At 45.9% G+C, this 15,445-nt stretch overlaps 1 protein-coding gene across 3 annotated transcripts in view; it reads left to right on the top strand.

The window, feature by feature from the left end:
* Positions 1-15,445, top strand: part of NTRK2 (neurotrophic receptor tyrosine kinase 2) — a 278,981-nt gene that overhangs the window by 207,483 nt on the left and 56,053 nt on the right. For all 3 annotated transcript variants that reach the window (XM_065406073.1, XM_065406072.1, XM_065406071.1), the window contains 2 exons: positions 2,628-2,758; positions 15,182-15,354. In XM_065406073.1, the coding sequence (XP_065262145.1) occupies positions 2,628-2,758; positions 15,182-15,354 (304 nt within the window). The remainder of the gene's footprint in view (positions 1-2,627; positions 2,759-15,181; positions 15,355-15,445) is intronic.

Below are 15,445 nucleotides of genomic sequence, written 5' to 3'. Positions count from 1 at the left end.
CTTGCGTCAGCAGTGTTCAACCTGTGGTCTGGCCCTGGAGGCTTGACATGGTGGCTGTCAAGGGTGACAGTTAGGAAGAAAACGTGTATTTGATTATGAATGGGAAGTGTGCTCCTTGAGCCGCACCCTGTGATTTTTAATCTGAAATGTCTGAATCAGCCCTGTTGATAGGAGGAGGAAGGAGAGGACACCTGGAGCAGCCCTGGTGTGGGCCCAGGGGGGTCTGGGCATCTTCCTTCCCTATTGTGGTTGCTCAGAAGCTTCCCTTTGGCCATCAGCTACGCTGCATGAGAGGAAAGTAGTTCTGGCTACTCTGTTGTTGCTTCCCTGACAGGCTGTGGAAGCCCAAGAGAGTGCTTTACTGGCACTACCTGACCCCAGAGGATGGCTCTCCTCACCCACACCAAGAAACCCAGGAGAGGAGGAAAAAGAGTCGAAGCTGAGAACCAACAACCAGTTATGGGTCCCAGATTCTCTGCTCCAGTACAGCCTAAGGACTGCTCTAACTTTCCCCAGCTGTCTATGGTGCCTTAGAGACCATATGCCGGCTGAGGATAGCTGGAATGCAGACCATACCAATCACTCCTATACATAACCCATGCACTAGGAGCTGTCAGAAGGGAGGTGAAAGAGTCAAATATGCTGACTCTGTGCCTACTGGGGTCTCCCCCATACTGAGGGAATCCCCATCAGGGGATTGTAAGTGGCTTCTCTTCCCTTTGCATCACAAATGGAGTGGAGCATGATGGAGAATATGCCCTAAAATCTTAATTGGGGCTCCCTGACCTTTATGAAATAACATTTGGTGCTCAGGCAGGAAAGGTTGGGCACCACTGGCTTGTAGCAACCTATTGGTGGTAGGGCAGGAGAAGCCATGAGTTCCCTGCATTCCTTGCTTTATATATGGGGATTGGGACTTTTGAAGTGCCAGGGCATGAGAATCCTGGCTTGTATCATGGGCTCTTTTCCACACCGTGAACTCCTTCTTGTGCTTCCTAGTGAGTTGCAGCCAGCACTCATGGAGACACTCTTCACAGGCTTGCTCTTGTCTCTGGCAGACGAGCCACGGAGGAGGCACAGGTGGCCCTGGGGCTCTATGCTGGATTATTTCAGCATCAAATTGAAATATGAATACAATATTTGTATGCAGTATGCAAGGGTCAGCATCTACTGTGTGTGGCATATATGTCCATTTCCCCTCACGCTGTGGCTGCTTTCTCCTTGTGTCCTAACACTGAGGAAGAACAGGGGCATGTGGGTTTTTTCACTAGTATCCATTGGAGCACATCCCTGAGCAGCCTATGGCTGTGTAAATAGGCTGTTTTCTAGAGAACTTTGCTCCCATTCTATAACATCTGAATGGGCGGGCACTGGGTCAGAGAGTGGTCTGTAAACTTACATTATCCAAAGCTCACTATAACTTTCCTGTGTATTGATTCAACAAACTGGGTGCAATTACATGTACAGTTTAGGTGAGATTCACCCGTGTGCAAACAGCCTGCAAGAGGCCTATGCACCACTTAGGTCCCATTTACTTTTCAGGTCTTAATTAGGACTGAAGTGGTGCATAGGCTTTGTGTTGGCTGTCCACAGAGGGGTGAATTTCAATGTCTGTGAAACCAAATAAATGGGGCAAATTCACCAGTACACTTTGGCTGCTTTATGCCACTCCAGCAACACAAAGCAGCTGGAAACGCAACTTAATTGACCAGTTAAACTGGGCTTTCAGCTGCTTTATGTAGCTAGCACAGTGCAAAGTTGCCAGAGTATACCAGTAAATCTGGTTCAGTATTTTTAAATACTAAATCCTTTAATTAAAGTTTGTGTTCAAAAGGATAGAGTAAAAAATATGCTTAAGGGCTTTATGAATTGGTCCATTAGTAGTGAGTTCTTTCAGCAGATATTTAAAAGGTTCTATCAGCAACATTGACTAAAACCTTGGTCCATCTTGTGTTATTTTTTTCTTTTACCTTCGAGCAACAGTGTAAATCATATTTGTGAGAATGAAATATCTGCTTTATCCCAGCTGTAGCATGAAACAGACAGAGCAAGTAGCAGTTTAATTTAAGATGAACAAGCGATAAGCAGAGAGCCAGGGAGTAGATTGGATTTAATTAAAAGAGGGCATACTTTATCTTCTTGGATTATGTGAATGTTTTATTTTGTTTCCTCCCTCTCCCTCCTCCCCAAATTTTTCTTTGGAGCTGAATGAAAAGGATCAGCTGCTGTTAGAGAAATAAAAATGGAAGTGGTATGAGAGAAGCTTCATCTACTTCCTGCATTTTTTTCCTTTGTTTTTACTTGTGGGAAAGCAATATTCACTCTCATATTCAGAGGAGTCATCCAAGTCTACTGATGATAACCCCTCTCCTGATGACTGCTAGGGTCTCAGTGCCATGTCTTGTAAAGCAAATAAACTGTGCCCTCTCTATAACTATATTAACACACTTCTTACAGTGATCTGGCTGATGACAGAACTCTAATGACATCTATGGCATTCTTTCCACTATATGCCCAGTACTGTACAGGAAAACCCTCCCCCTCCATAGTGTACCTATGCATCTGGGCACCCTCCCACCCTTTCCCCCAAATTCACTTCTAACATGCATTTTATGTTCCCTTTACAGTTGTTCAGCACATCAAACGACACAATATTGTTCTAAAAAGAGAGCTGGGAGAAGGAGCCTTTGGGAAAGTCTTCTTGGCCGAGTGCTATAACCTTTCTCCAGAGCAGGACAAGATCTTGGTGGCGGTGAAGGTAAGAGAGTCTAGAATTTCCATTGTTAATTCATGGTTTCAACTATTGCTGTTTTATTTGTAAATGATCCTGTTTGCCTGTTCAGTAAGCCCTGTGTAACTCCTGTGATATATGTGCTCACGAGGCTGATGGACTGTCAAGAGAATATGATATTTGATCTGGCTGTGGGTTATAAAATGAGAGCTGAGTTTCATAAAGAAAAGGGGGGGAAATGACAGTGTCACAATGGGGCAAAATCTTTTATGGTCTGTCTGAAATACGAGGAGTGAAAAATAATGGCAGAAGTGTCATTAAAAATACATGGGGGCTCATGTTCGTATGTCTAAAAAACCCCTAAACTATAACCAGCTACATTACTAGGTTACACATGTAACTGCTAGTCAACAAAGAGCTATTCACAAAGGTTCATGTGGTTCTTAGTTAACTGCCAACATTTTACAATATCATTTCCTGGCCTAAGCTTTTGGGTAGAATTGTGGTGTGCTCTTAAGCCGCTGCTATGTTCAAATCCAGAAGTGACTGCATTTCAGTGCTGGAAGGGTAATTCTTGGTTATAGGACTCCATTCTGCCCTTCCAAACAAAAACCAATGGGAGGAGGAAAACTAAGGAGAAAGCATCAATAACTATGAAGCTGCTGATATCTGGAATTATTCTCCCCTTAGAGGGGAGGAAGAGTTTATCAGCATCACAGAAAGGACCGAACTCCACTCGTGCTCCAGAGGGAAATAAGGGGACATCCCCACTGATCTTGGGGCATCTGTACAGTAGCTAGGCTACTCCACAGGCACTCTCCTGCCAAGCAGCGGAGCTCCTGAGGGTGGTTCCCAATCCCAACTGTGGATGTACAGTAGAAAACATAGTTAACTAATCCTCACTAATTTCCACTCCACATTTTGGAGTCTGCTGGGGGCATCTTGTGAAAAAGGCAGTTCCTCTCCTCCCACTCCCCACCTTTGTCCTACCAAAACACACAAGGGTCTGAATGTGAAAAGTAAAAGCCCCATTAAAGTCATTGGGACTATTCATTAACATAAATTTTTGCAGAGCTGAGCCCTGAGTTAGGGAACAGAAACAATACCACGTGACCCATCTGACCATTCACAACGAAACAACTATGTGCACATTTTGAATATTCATGATCCGTCCATAGAGTAAAACACCCCAGCAGATCTTCTTCATGTAAATGTAAACAACAAATAGATTTGAGTAACTTGCAATGTAGGAGCAGGAAAGGAGGCTAGATTTGTCAAACGAATAATTTCTTGCAAACATTCTCTGAGTTTGCCAAGCTCACGGGTCTATGAAAGCTTGCAGGTCTTTGCAGTAGTTTAATAAAATTGATGGGAAAAAAGAAAATGTAGCCCTGAAAGGATATATCAGAGGCAGGGAGGAAGTGAGGGGTTAGAGATTACAACCTTTGGCTAAGTGAATAATAACAACAATGCATAGCTTTTATATAGCACTTTTCATTCATTGTTTTGTGGAAGAGATGAGATTGTTTTCTGACCAATTGATTAATAAATCTACACTTCCTCTCTTTTCCCTCACTTAGCAGTGAAGTGGCATAATCAGCACCTTTCCATTCTCTTACTCCCTTTGTCAGTCCTGAATGAATGGAGTCCAAAAGGGAGTCACTTCAGGTGCTGTTTAGATGCTGCCTGCCCACTCCCTTCTGTGTTGATCTTTCTCACTGCAGCTCACAATGGCTTTGAGGGACAGCTGTCTCCATGGATTAACAGACACGATTCTGTCAGTTCACAGCACCAGGACTGGTACAAGTCCTCATCACAATCTATACTTAGGGTAGTGCTTATTAGCCATCTGACTGATAACCAAGGAAAGAATCTAAGCCTCATGTTCCATGGCATAAACTACCATCTAACTGAACTAATTGGAAGAAATTTCCTTTCTTGGGCAGGCTATTCCCTAACTGCCCATTTGGGGGTTCTTACTCCTTTATCTGAATTAGCCAAAACTGCCTGCTGTCAAAGAGAATGTTGGACTAAGGGGTCCAAAGTTTTCACCCAGTATGGCAATTCCTGTGTTCCTATTAGGGTGACCACTTTACTTCTGTACGTATGATAGAACAAGGTCCTGCTCCCACTGAAGTCAATGGTAAAACGCCCATTGATTTAAGTGGGAGCAGGATTGGGCTCCAAGGGAAATGTATCTTGGGGCAAGGTTCAAAGTACAATTATGGTATTTCTACCTTTCAGAGTTGTGAATAATTTAGAAGGATTTCACATCAGTAAACCTAGGAAAACCCCCTTGGGACTGAGAACAAACTAAAAATGTTCCTGTGAAAAAGCTTCTACCATCATAATTGAAGTGCATATTTGGTGACAAATATGTCTATCTCTGGAGGATTTAGGCAGCAAAGAAGCTGAGCAAGTTGGCCCAGGGGTGAGCATCTTCTCACCTATGTGAAATTATTGTCAGAGCTTCTTTTCATTCATTGGAGGCTCCTCTGGATCTTTGACATGCCTTCTGCTGGTTGCTGGGCAACCGTAACAGCATTGTGCATGCATGTTAAGAAATTGCTGTTATTGTGCCTTATAGAAGGAATTGGGCCTGACTCAAAATACAGCACTTTCCTTTTGGGTGGACAGATATTTTAAAGTTTTATATTGATTCAGCAAATGATTTCAGAGCTAAGAGATTCAGAAAAACCTGGTTGTAGATAAAATCATAAACACATCCAAATATCTGTGCTTCTTCCATTGAAAATAATACTATTTTTTGAGCCAGTTAGGTTTCATATATTTTGACCTCTAGGTTTTTTGGACAGTGCACTGTGTACAGGAACTCATTCTGTGTGCCAGAGCCTATGCACAAAAGACTTAAGTGAGCTGTAAATGGTGCATAAGCCTTGTACGACCCTCTGTACATGGGTGGGCTATTTGCTGCAAGGCAGTTCCAGAGGGTTTGGTGAGTGGATGGAGGAATAGTCACATGCCCCCTGTATGCCACGTTGCCATTCCAAACCACTACTGCAGACTTAGGGTTGCAGTACCCTCATATGCCACTGTCATGGGAACAGATCCATGGGCATAGTCTTGGATTCACTTGACCCCACTAGAGTCAGATGCAGGGAATTCCTGTGGAGCACAAGTCTGCAGCTGCTTCCTGGTCCTCCTGAACCCATAGGGGTGGAATGGGAACACATGCCTCATATTATTTTGAGCAGCTGGATGTTTAAGTCTTGATCCTGATCTCAGAAACTCAGATGCACCTCACATATATTTTAGGCTATGAGCTAGTGATGTGATTCCTCTGTTTGTGTGCATGTCCTTGTGCGCTCTCTCATTAAGACTCAGGTGGGGTTGTATTTGGAATGGCTAAGCCATGCCTCTGCTGCCACTACCGTGGCTATCCTGCTATTTATACAAGCTAGCACAAGTATGTGTACACAAGCTGGGGAATCACACCCCTAGCTCGTAGTGTAAATGTAGCCTTAGAGAGTCAGCTGCGTAAGTGGAGTAGCTGATTTTATGACACAAGTGCCTGCTATTTCTGATATCAGGATTGAATCATATAGATGCCAATTTGCTTGTAGATTTCTCTTCCAGTTAGAGAAATTCTGCCTGTACAATACACAGAACCACAAACACAACACAAAAGAAATGTGAGGATTTTCAGCTCATCAGATCTACCCAGTTCAGAGAGGTTTTTAAATCAAACCAGACTTTGTAGTAAATACATGACTTAGCTTGTTGCATGGCATGGGGAGGGACGGTGAACCCAATTAAGAGTGATAAGAATCTAATGGTGAAAGCTCAGTGCACTGTGAAGGAAACATATCTATAGAATTTTGTTATTAATAACATTAATAGTAATAATAATTATAATGATAGCCAAACCCTCCAGTCCTTGCTTATGGGTAACCCCTGTTCCCCCTGCTTTTGTGGGCATACATTATAGCTCCACTGCATAGTGATGCAGAGTGGGGGAGGATACCAGAAGTCCTTGTAACAGGTTCTGCACCGTGCACCATGGAGCACAGACCCAGAAGGGCAATTTCCAAGCTGTTTCATGAATGAGGGCTTGGGTTGGGCTAGGGGAAGGGAACAGTGTGGCCAGTGGAACCATGACTGAACAGACTCTTTTCTGTGACAATTCAGGGTGCAGCAGATGTGGGGCTTTTGCAACAGCCATGGAGCAGCTCTGCTGTCTGTGGGGAAAGCTCCCTTCTTCCCTGGTTGACTTCAGGGGAAGTTTTGCTTGCAGAGATTTGGCCCCTTTGTCACTAATAATGAATACATCTTTGTCTCAATTTCTTTAAGACTCTCCTGTTTCCCCGCTACAGTGAGAACAAGTCAAATGCAGTATTCTGTGTCGTTTGCATGTAAATTCTGTTTGCTTATTAATTTTTGCTCACCACCAGTATCTCCATGCACAAGTGTCAGCTCTCTCTAATGCAGTAAAGTTATTGTGCGTGCTACATGGGGGGAAACATGAGGGGCAAGTTGGGGAGAAGTTCAAGCAACCCCCATGGTAGCAGAAACTCTCAACAGTCTACCCAGGTTTTAGGCCATTATTCATTCTGCTGGTTGACGGAAAATGTGTAGTTGCTATAGCAACTGCTCCATCATAGGATAATTTTGCTGCTTCTCGGAGATAAAAAATAGTTTCTGAAACACACAATATGCCAGCTTGATACAACAAAGCTGTCGGCATTTTTACAATCTTCCCGAGAAAATGTGTGATGGGGACCCACATATTTCCCCCAAATTTTATTTTTTAAAGTAGTCCTCATAATTGCTTGTTTTAAAAAAACTGTTTTTACAATGAACTATTTTTCTAGAGCTGTTATATTGACAATTTGTTGAATGAGAGCCCAACTACATTACAGATAAAATCATCACAGGAAACCACATTGTGACGCAGTTGTCCCCTGTAATTCCATTATTTGCTGTAGACTGGACCTTAGCTCTGTTCCTGTACTACTCTAAAGTCCTGAACAATCTAATAATGTGTTATAACTTGGTCCCATAACATGGCTGTTCTGTGTCAATAGATGGAACCTGAGTTTATGTTGCTATTAGATGACTTAGCTCCATATAATGATGTTCTATAACGGGTAGGTATTGCAGCAGTTAAAAGCCGTATTGCACCTGTGACAGATAGGGCAACTACCTGCAATATCTTTGGGAGACAATATTGTCTTAAATGTAAATGAATGGCTTATGTATCACTGTGAGCCAGGGATTGTATACATTCCATGAGGGGAGGATTAAGGCAAATCACTCAGGTTATTACACCTCCAGAAAGGTTCAAAGTGGATTCTCCAGAGACCAACAGGCAAAGAAAGGACTTTTGGATAAATAGCCCTATCTTAAACTGACTCAGGGCCTTCATTTCTGGTTCCTGATCTAAAGAGTGATATGAACTTGTAACCACAGGGAAAGCCCCATTATGAGGTTTGAATGACTAGCACCTACCAGAGTTCTATGCTGCAGTTAGAGTGATCTATGCTAAACTTTTTAATATTCATGTAGGTTTTTTGATTGTTTTGATATGCTTTCCCAGTAATTCTTTCACCTTAAGAACAAATGTGCTTGCTGAGAAGGAGCTATGTGGTGATTTGTAACTTCTGGCAGTACATAGTGCATAGCTCTTTGAAGAGAAAGCAAAGCGCAAGCACTGCTCTTTTAGGCAGATTGGCTTGCTGGGGCTATCACAAGGTAGATCAGGGAACTGCGCAGTCTTAAAAATCCTAGTCAGAAGGGAGTGAGATGTGGGGCTCCACTGAAGAGAAGTGGCGGCGGGGAGTCAGAAACCTTTAAGTGGGTGCATTTGAGGGACCACAGAGGGGGAAATACAGGTGCAGTTACCCTGAAACTGTGACATCACCCTCTTCTGGTAATACCTGTGGGAGAGGGACACTTGTCTCAGAAAACACAATGAGGTTCAGAAATGCTCCTCTCAGGTAAGAAATGTTTGTGAGGTAATAGAGGAGGTAGAGGAGTGGTCTCCAAAATCTGCAGATTCTCGGATTTATGGGGAAGAATGAGGGGCAACTTTGTAGAACCTTCAGGCTGCTGTCCAGCCTTCCTCTTTCCATCCCACATCGCCCCTCCATCTGGTCCTTATTATAGTAGCATTTCATTTCTTTTTATGTGAAATTCATTTGGTCTCTGCTTAACTTTAAGCATGCGAGTAGATCCATTGAACTCAAAGTGAATCTTTGATTGGGGCCTTAGTTTGTAAGCTGTTGTGCAGAGAGATGACCACCTATAAGTCTGCAAAATGCTTAACTCAATTTTGATGCCAGACAGCAATAACAACAACAACAAAACAATTAATTAAAACACCTACAATTCTGCTAAGTATTTTAGGAGGACCAGTCCTTACTTCAAAGAACTTACAATACTCACAGGCTCCAATTCAAGATTGGGGTTTTACACTAGTGTAAAGCAAAAGAAACTCAGGCCCTTTGTCTACTGCTAAGCTCTTTGTGGCAGGGACTGAGGCCTGGTCTACACTACGAGGTTAGGTCGACTTTAGCCACGTTAAATCGATTTAAGCCTGGACACGTTTACACGACGAAGCCCTTTCTTTCGACTTAAAGGGCCCTTTAAACCAGTTTCTTTACACCACCTCTGACGAGGGGATTAGCGATAAAATCGGCCTTAGGGGGTCGGAATTGGGTTAGTGTGGACGGAATTCGACGTTATTGGCCTCCGGGAGCTATCCCGCAGTGCTTCATTGTGACCGCTCTGGACAGCACTCTCAACTCAGATGCACTGGCCAGGTAGACAGGAAAAGCCCCGCGAACGTTTGAATTTCATTTCCTGTTTGCTCAGCGTGGAGAGCACAGGTGACCATGCAGAGCTCATCAGCACAGGTAACCGTGATGGAGTCCCAGTCCCAGTCTCAGGATCGCAAAAGAGCTCCAGCCTGGACCGAACGGGAGGTACGGGATCTGCTCGCCATCTGGGGAGATGAATCAGTGCTGGCCGAACTCCGAAGCAGTAAAAGAAATGGCAAAATATTAGAAAACGTCTCCAAGGCCATGAAGGACAGAGGCCATAACAGGGACGCACAGCAGTGCCGCGTGAAAATTAAGGAGCTAAGGCAAGCCTACCACAAATCCAGAGAAGCAAACGGAAGGTCCGGGGCTGAGCCGCAAACATGCCGCTTCTACGCGGAGCTGCATGCCATTCTAGGGGGTGCAGCCACCACTACCCCAAGCGTGTGCTATGAGTCCCTCACTGGAGAAAGACACAGGGAAGCGGGTTCGGCGGACGAGGAAGATGAGGATGGAGAGAACATAGATAGCTCACAGCTGCAAGGAAGCGGAGAAACCGGTTTCCCCAACAGCCAGGATATGTTTATCACCCTGGACCTGGAACCAGTAACCCCCGAACTCACTCAAGACCCTGTGGGCACACAGGGGACCTCTGGTGAGTGTACCTTTGTAAATATTACACATGGTTTAAAAACAAGCGTGTTTAATGATTAATGATTAATTTGCCCTGGCAATCGCGGCCAGTACAGCTACTGGAAAAGTCTGTTAACGTGTATGGGGATGGAGCGGAAATCCTCCAGGGACATCTCCAGAAAGCTCTCCTTCATGTACTCCCAAAGCCTTTGCAAAAGGTTTCTGGGGAGGGCTGCCTTATCCCGTCCACCATGGTAGGACACTTTACCACGCCAGGCCAGTAGCACGTAGTCTGGAATCATTGCATAACAAAACATGGCAGCGTATGGTCCCGGTGTTTGCTGGCATGCAGACAACATCCATTCCTTATCTCTCTTTGTTATCCTCAGGAGAGTGATATCATTCACGGTCACCTGGTTGAAATGGGGCGATTTTATTAAGGGGACATTCAGAGGTGCCCCTTCCTGCTCTGCTGAACAGAAATATTCCCCGCTGTTAACCACGCGGTGGGGGGGAGGGGTGAAGTGACCATCCCAGAGAATTGGGTGTGTGGGGGAGGGGAGTTAGTTGGGTTTGTGCTGCATGTTAAACCTGAAACCGCAGCCCCTCCTTTTACATTGCAAACCCATTTTAAATGGCCAACTCAACGGGTGCTTGGTATGGTTAATGAGAGCAGTACTGTTTTAAACCATACCCACTTGTTAACAAGGTTAAAAAAGCCAAAAGACTGTGTCTTACCATGGCTGCCTGCAAGCTGAAATCTGTGGCCTGGCACTGCGTGAGTGATCTCTCACACAAAAGCGGCAGGCCCTCAATATAAGAGGAAAAATGCGACCTTGTAACGAAAGCACATGTGCTGTGTGATGTGAACAGCAAAATCTAACGTGAAAGACTGTACCCATTGTTCTCTAAAATGTATCTTTTTTAACCACCTCTCCCTTCTCCTCCACCAGCTGCAAATGTTTCACCTTCACAGAGGCTAGTGAATATTCGAAAACGGAAGCGAAGGACGCGTGACAAAATGTTCACTGAACTACAGACTGCCTCCCACGCTGACAGAGCACAGCAGAATGCGTGGAGGCAGTCAATGACTGATTTTAAAAAAGCCCAATATGAGCGAGAGGAGAGGTGGCGGGCTGAAGAGCAGAGGTTCCGTGCTGAAACGCGGGCTGAAGAGGAGAAGTGGCGTCAGCTTGTAATCAGAAAGCAAGAGTCGATGCTCCGGCTGCTGGAGCATCAAACTGATATGCTCCTGCGTATGGTTGAGCTGCAGGAAAGGCAGCAGGAGCAGAGACCGCCGCTACAGCCCCTCTGTAACCAACAGCCCTCCTCCCCAAGTCCCATTGCCTCCTCACCCAGACGCCCAAGAACACGGTGGGGGGGCCTCCGGCCACCCAATCACTCCACCCTAGATGATTTCCACAGCAATAAGTTTTAAAGTTTTAAAGTGCAGTGTGTCCTTTTCCTTCCCTCCTCCCCCACCCATCCCGGGCTACCTTTGCAATTATCCCCCTAGTTGTGTGCTGAATTAATAAAGAATGCATGAATGTGAAGTAACAATGACTTTATTGCCTCTGCAAGTGGTGCTTGAAGAGGGTAGGGTAGGGGAGGGTGGGGTGCTTGGTTTACAGGGAAGTAGAGTTAACCGGGTGGGTGGGGGGTTGGCGATTTCATCAAGGAGAAACAAACAGAAGTTTCACACCGTAGCCTGGCCAGTCACAAAACTAGTTTTCAAAGCTTCTCTGATGCGCACCACGCCCTGCTGTGCTGCTCTAACCGACCTGGTGTCTGGCTGCGCGTAATCAGCGGCCAGGCGATTTGCCTCTACCTCCCACCCCGCCATAAATGTCTCCCCCTTACTCTCACAGATATTGTGGAGCGCACAGCAAGCAGCAATAACAATGGGGATATTCTTTTCTCTAAGGTCTGAGCGAGTCAGTAAGCTGCGCCAGCGCGCTTTTAAACGCCCAAATGCACATTCCACCACCATTCGGCACTTGCTCAGCCTGTAGTTGAACAGGTCCTGACTCCTGTCCAGGCTGCCTGTGTATGGCTTCATGAGCCATGGCATTAAGGGGTAGGCTGGGTCCCCAAGGATCACGATAGGCATTTCAACATCCCCAACGGTTATTTTCTGGTCCGGGAAGAAAGTCCCTTCCTCCAGCTTTCGAAACAGAACAGAGTGCCTGAAGACGCGAACATCATGTACCCTTCCCGGCCAGCCCACGTTGATGTCGGTGAAACGTCCCTTGTGATCCACCAGGGCTTGCAGCAGCATTGAAAAGTACCCCTTGCGGTTTATGTACTCGGTGGCTTTGTGCGCCGGTGCCAAGATAGGGATATGGGTTCCGTCTATCGCCCCACCACAGTTTGGGAATCCCATTGCAGCAAAGCCATCCACTATGTCCTGCACGTTTCCCAGAGTCACTACCCTTGATATCACCAGGTCTCTCATTGTCCTGGCAACTTGGATCACAGCAGCCCCCACAGTAGATTTGCCCACTCCAAATTGATTCCCGACTGACCGGTAGCTGTCTGGCGTTGCAAGCTTCCACAGGGCTATCGCCACTCGCTTCTCAACTGTGAGGGCTGCTCTCATCCTGGTATTCTGGCGCTTCAGGGCAGGGGAAAGCAAGTCACAAAGTTCCATGAAAGTGCCCTTACGCATGCGAAAGTTTCGCAGCCACTGGGCATCGTCCCAGACCTGCAACACGATGCGGTCCCACCAGTCGGTGCTTGTTTCCCGGGCCCAGAATCAGCGTTCCACGGCATGAACCTGCCCCAGTAACACCATGATTTCCACATTGCTGGGGCCTGTGCCTTGTGAGAGGTCCATGTCAATTTCCTCATCACTATCGTCGCCGCGCTGCAATCGCCTCCTCCCCCTCAGCTGGTCCTGGTTTTGCTTTGGCATGTCCAGGCTCTGCATATACTCCAGGACAATGCGCGTGGTGTTCATAGTGCTCATAATTGCCGCGGTGATCTGAGCGGGATCCATGATCCCAGTGATAGCTATGGCGTCTGGTCTGAAAAAAGGCGCGAAACTAGTATCTAAAGACCAGGGGAAGAATGGAGGGAGGGAGTGAGGGAGGGAGGGAGGGGCGAGTGACGACATGGCGTACAGGTACAGGGAATTAAAATCAAGAAAGGTGGCTGTGCATCAGGGAGAAATACAAACAACTGTCACACAGAATGCACCCCCCCCGAGATTGAACTCCTAAGCCTGGGTTTAGCGGGCCGTTGATTTGACGGAGGGAAGGAAATGAATACAGAACAAATCTATTTTTTACATCTTAAGACGACAGTGCAGCATGACTGATAGCCCTCGGCATTTTCTGGGCGCTTGGCAGCAAATACTGGGCGCGTACCAGTATGATGGTGATGGATACCAATCATAATATACTATTTATTGCCAAAAGGCAAGGGGTTGCTGCTGTGTAGCAATGTAACCCTACGTGTGCCAGCCACATCTCTGCCAGCACCGAGATCGCCCTCGGCCTTTTCTGGGTGCTTAGCAGACAATACTTGGCAGAAAATAGTATACTACGACTGGTAGCCATCATTGTCCAACGAGGACGGTTAAAGGCAAGGGGTTGCTGCTGTGTAGCAATGTAGCCCCACGTGTGCCAGCCATATGTCTGCCAGCACCCAGATCGCCCTCGGCCTCTTCTGGGTGCTCAGCAGACAATACTTGGCAGAAAATAATATACTATGACTGATATCCATGATTGTCCGACGAGGACGGTTACTAGTCGTAATAAACCATCTACTGCCAAAAGGCAAGGGGCTGGTGCAATGCAGCCCTACGGCTGCCAGCCCCACAGCTACCAGCACCCAGATCGCCGATGAAGGCTACCACTCATGCTGCACCATCTACCGCCAAAAGGCAGTTATCTGCTGCTGCTGTGTAGCAATGCAGTCCCACGTCTGCCGGCACCCGGAAGACATATGGTGACGGTGAGCTGAGCTGAGCGGGCTCCATGCTTGGCGTGGTATGTTGTCTGCACAGGTAACCCAGGTAAAAAGGCGCGAATCTATTGTCTGCCGTTGCTGTGACGGCGGGGGAGGGGCCTGACGCAATGTACCCAGAACCCCCCGCGGCACTGTTTTGCATCATTCGGGCATTACGATCTCAACCCATAATTCCAATGGGCGCCGGAGACTGCCGGAGACTGCGGGAACTGTGGGATAGGTACCCATAGTGCAATGCGCCGGAAGTCGATGCTAGCCTCGGTACTGTGGACGCGGTCCGCCGACTTCATGCACTTAGAGCATTTTATGTGGGGACACACACAATCGGCTGCATACAACCGGTTTCTATAAAACCGGCTTCTATAAATCCGACCTAATTTTGTAGTGTAGACATAGTTTTTGTTCGGTGTTCACCCAGCTCCTAGCAATGGGGTCCTGGTCCATGATCGGGGCTTCTACAAGTTACTGCAACAGAAAGAAATAATACAATAGAACCTCAGAGTTACCAACATCTCAGGAATGGAGGTTGTTCATAACTCTGAAATGTTCGTAACTCTGAACAAAACACAATGGTTGTTCTTTCAAAATTTTACAACTGAACATTGACTTAATATAGCTTTGAAACTTTACTATGCAGAAGAAAAATGCTGCTTTTAATTATCTTAATTTAAATGAAACAAGCACAGAAGCAGTTTCCTTACCTTATCAAATCATTAGTAGTTTATGTTTAACACAGTACTGTACTATATTTGCTTTCTTTTTTTGGTCTCTGCTGCTTCCTGGTTATGTACTTCTGGTTCCAAATTAGGTGAGTGGTTGACTGGTCAGTTCGTAACTCTAGTGTTCATAACTCTGAGGTTCTACTGTAATAATAAATATGTGATGAAATATAGCAGAGGAAATACTGTAAAATCACAGGTCTGTACTTTACTTGGATCTAGATCTGATATTTATAACCAGTCACACCAAAAATGTATATTCTCTGTCCCTGACATAGTACTGTACCCTCATCTCCCCCCACCACCATGTTCTTTGTTTTACATATCCCTTTCCATTTCTTCTCCAGACACTGAAAGATGCCAGTGATAATGCTCGGAAAGACTTCCACCGAGAGGCAGAATTGCTGACTAACCTACAGCATGAGCACATTGTGAAGTTTTATGGCGTGTGCGTGGAAGGTGATCCACTCATCATGGTTTTTGAGTACATGAAGCACGGAGATCTGAATAAATTCCTCAGGTAAATTCATGAAGGTGTATCATTCCGCATAGGTGATAGTGGGGGCAGTGTTTCTGAAACCTGGGGAGAGGGAAAGTGTCTTGGAGCCAGG

The sequence above is a fragment of the Emys orbicularis genome, chromosome 6, assembly GCF_028017835.1.
Source record: "Emys orbicularis isolate rEmyOrb1 chromosome 6, rEmyOrb1.hap1, whole genome shotgun sequence".
NCBI classification, from domain to species: domain Eukaryota; kingdom Metazoa; phylum Chordata; order Testudines; family Emydidae; genus Emys; species Emys orbicularis.
The sequence above is the reverse complement of the archived record's forward strand: the minus strand, read 5'-3'. Positions and strand labels throughout refer to the sequence as shown.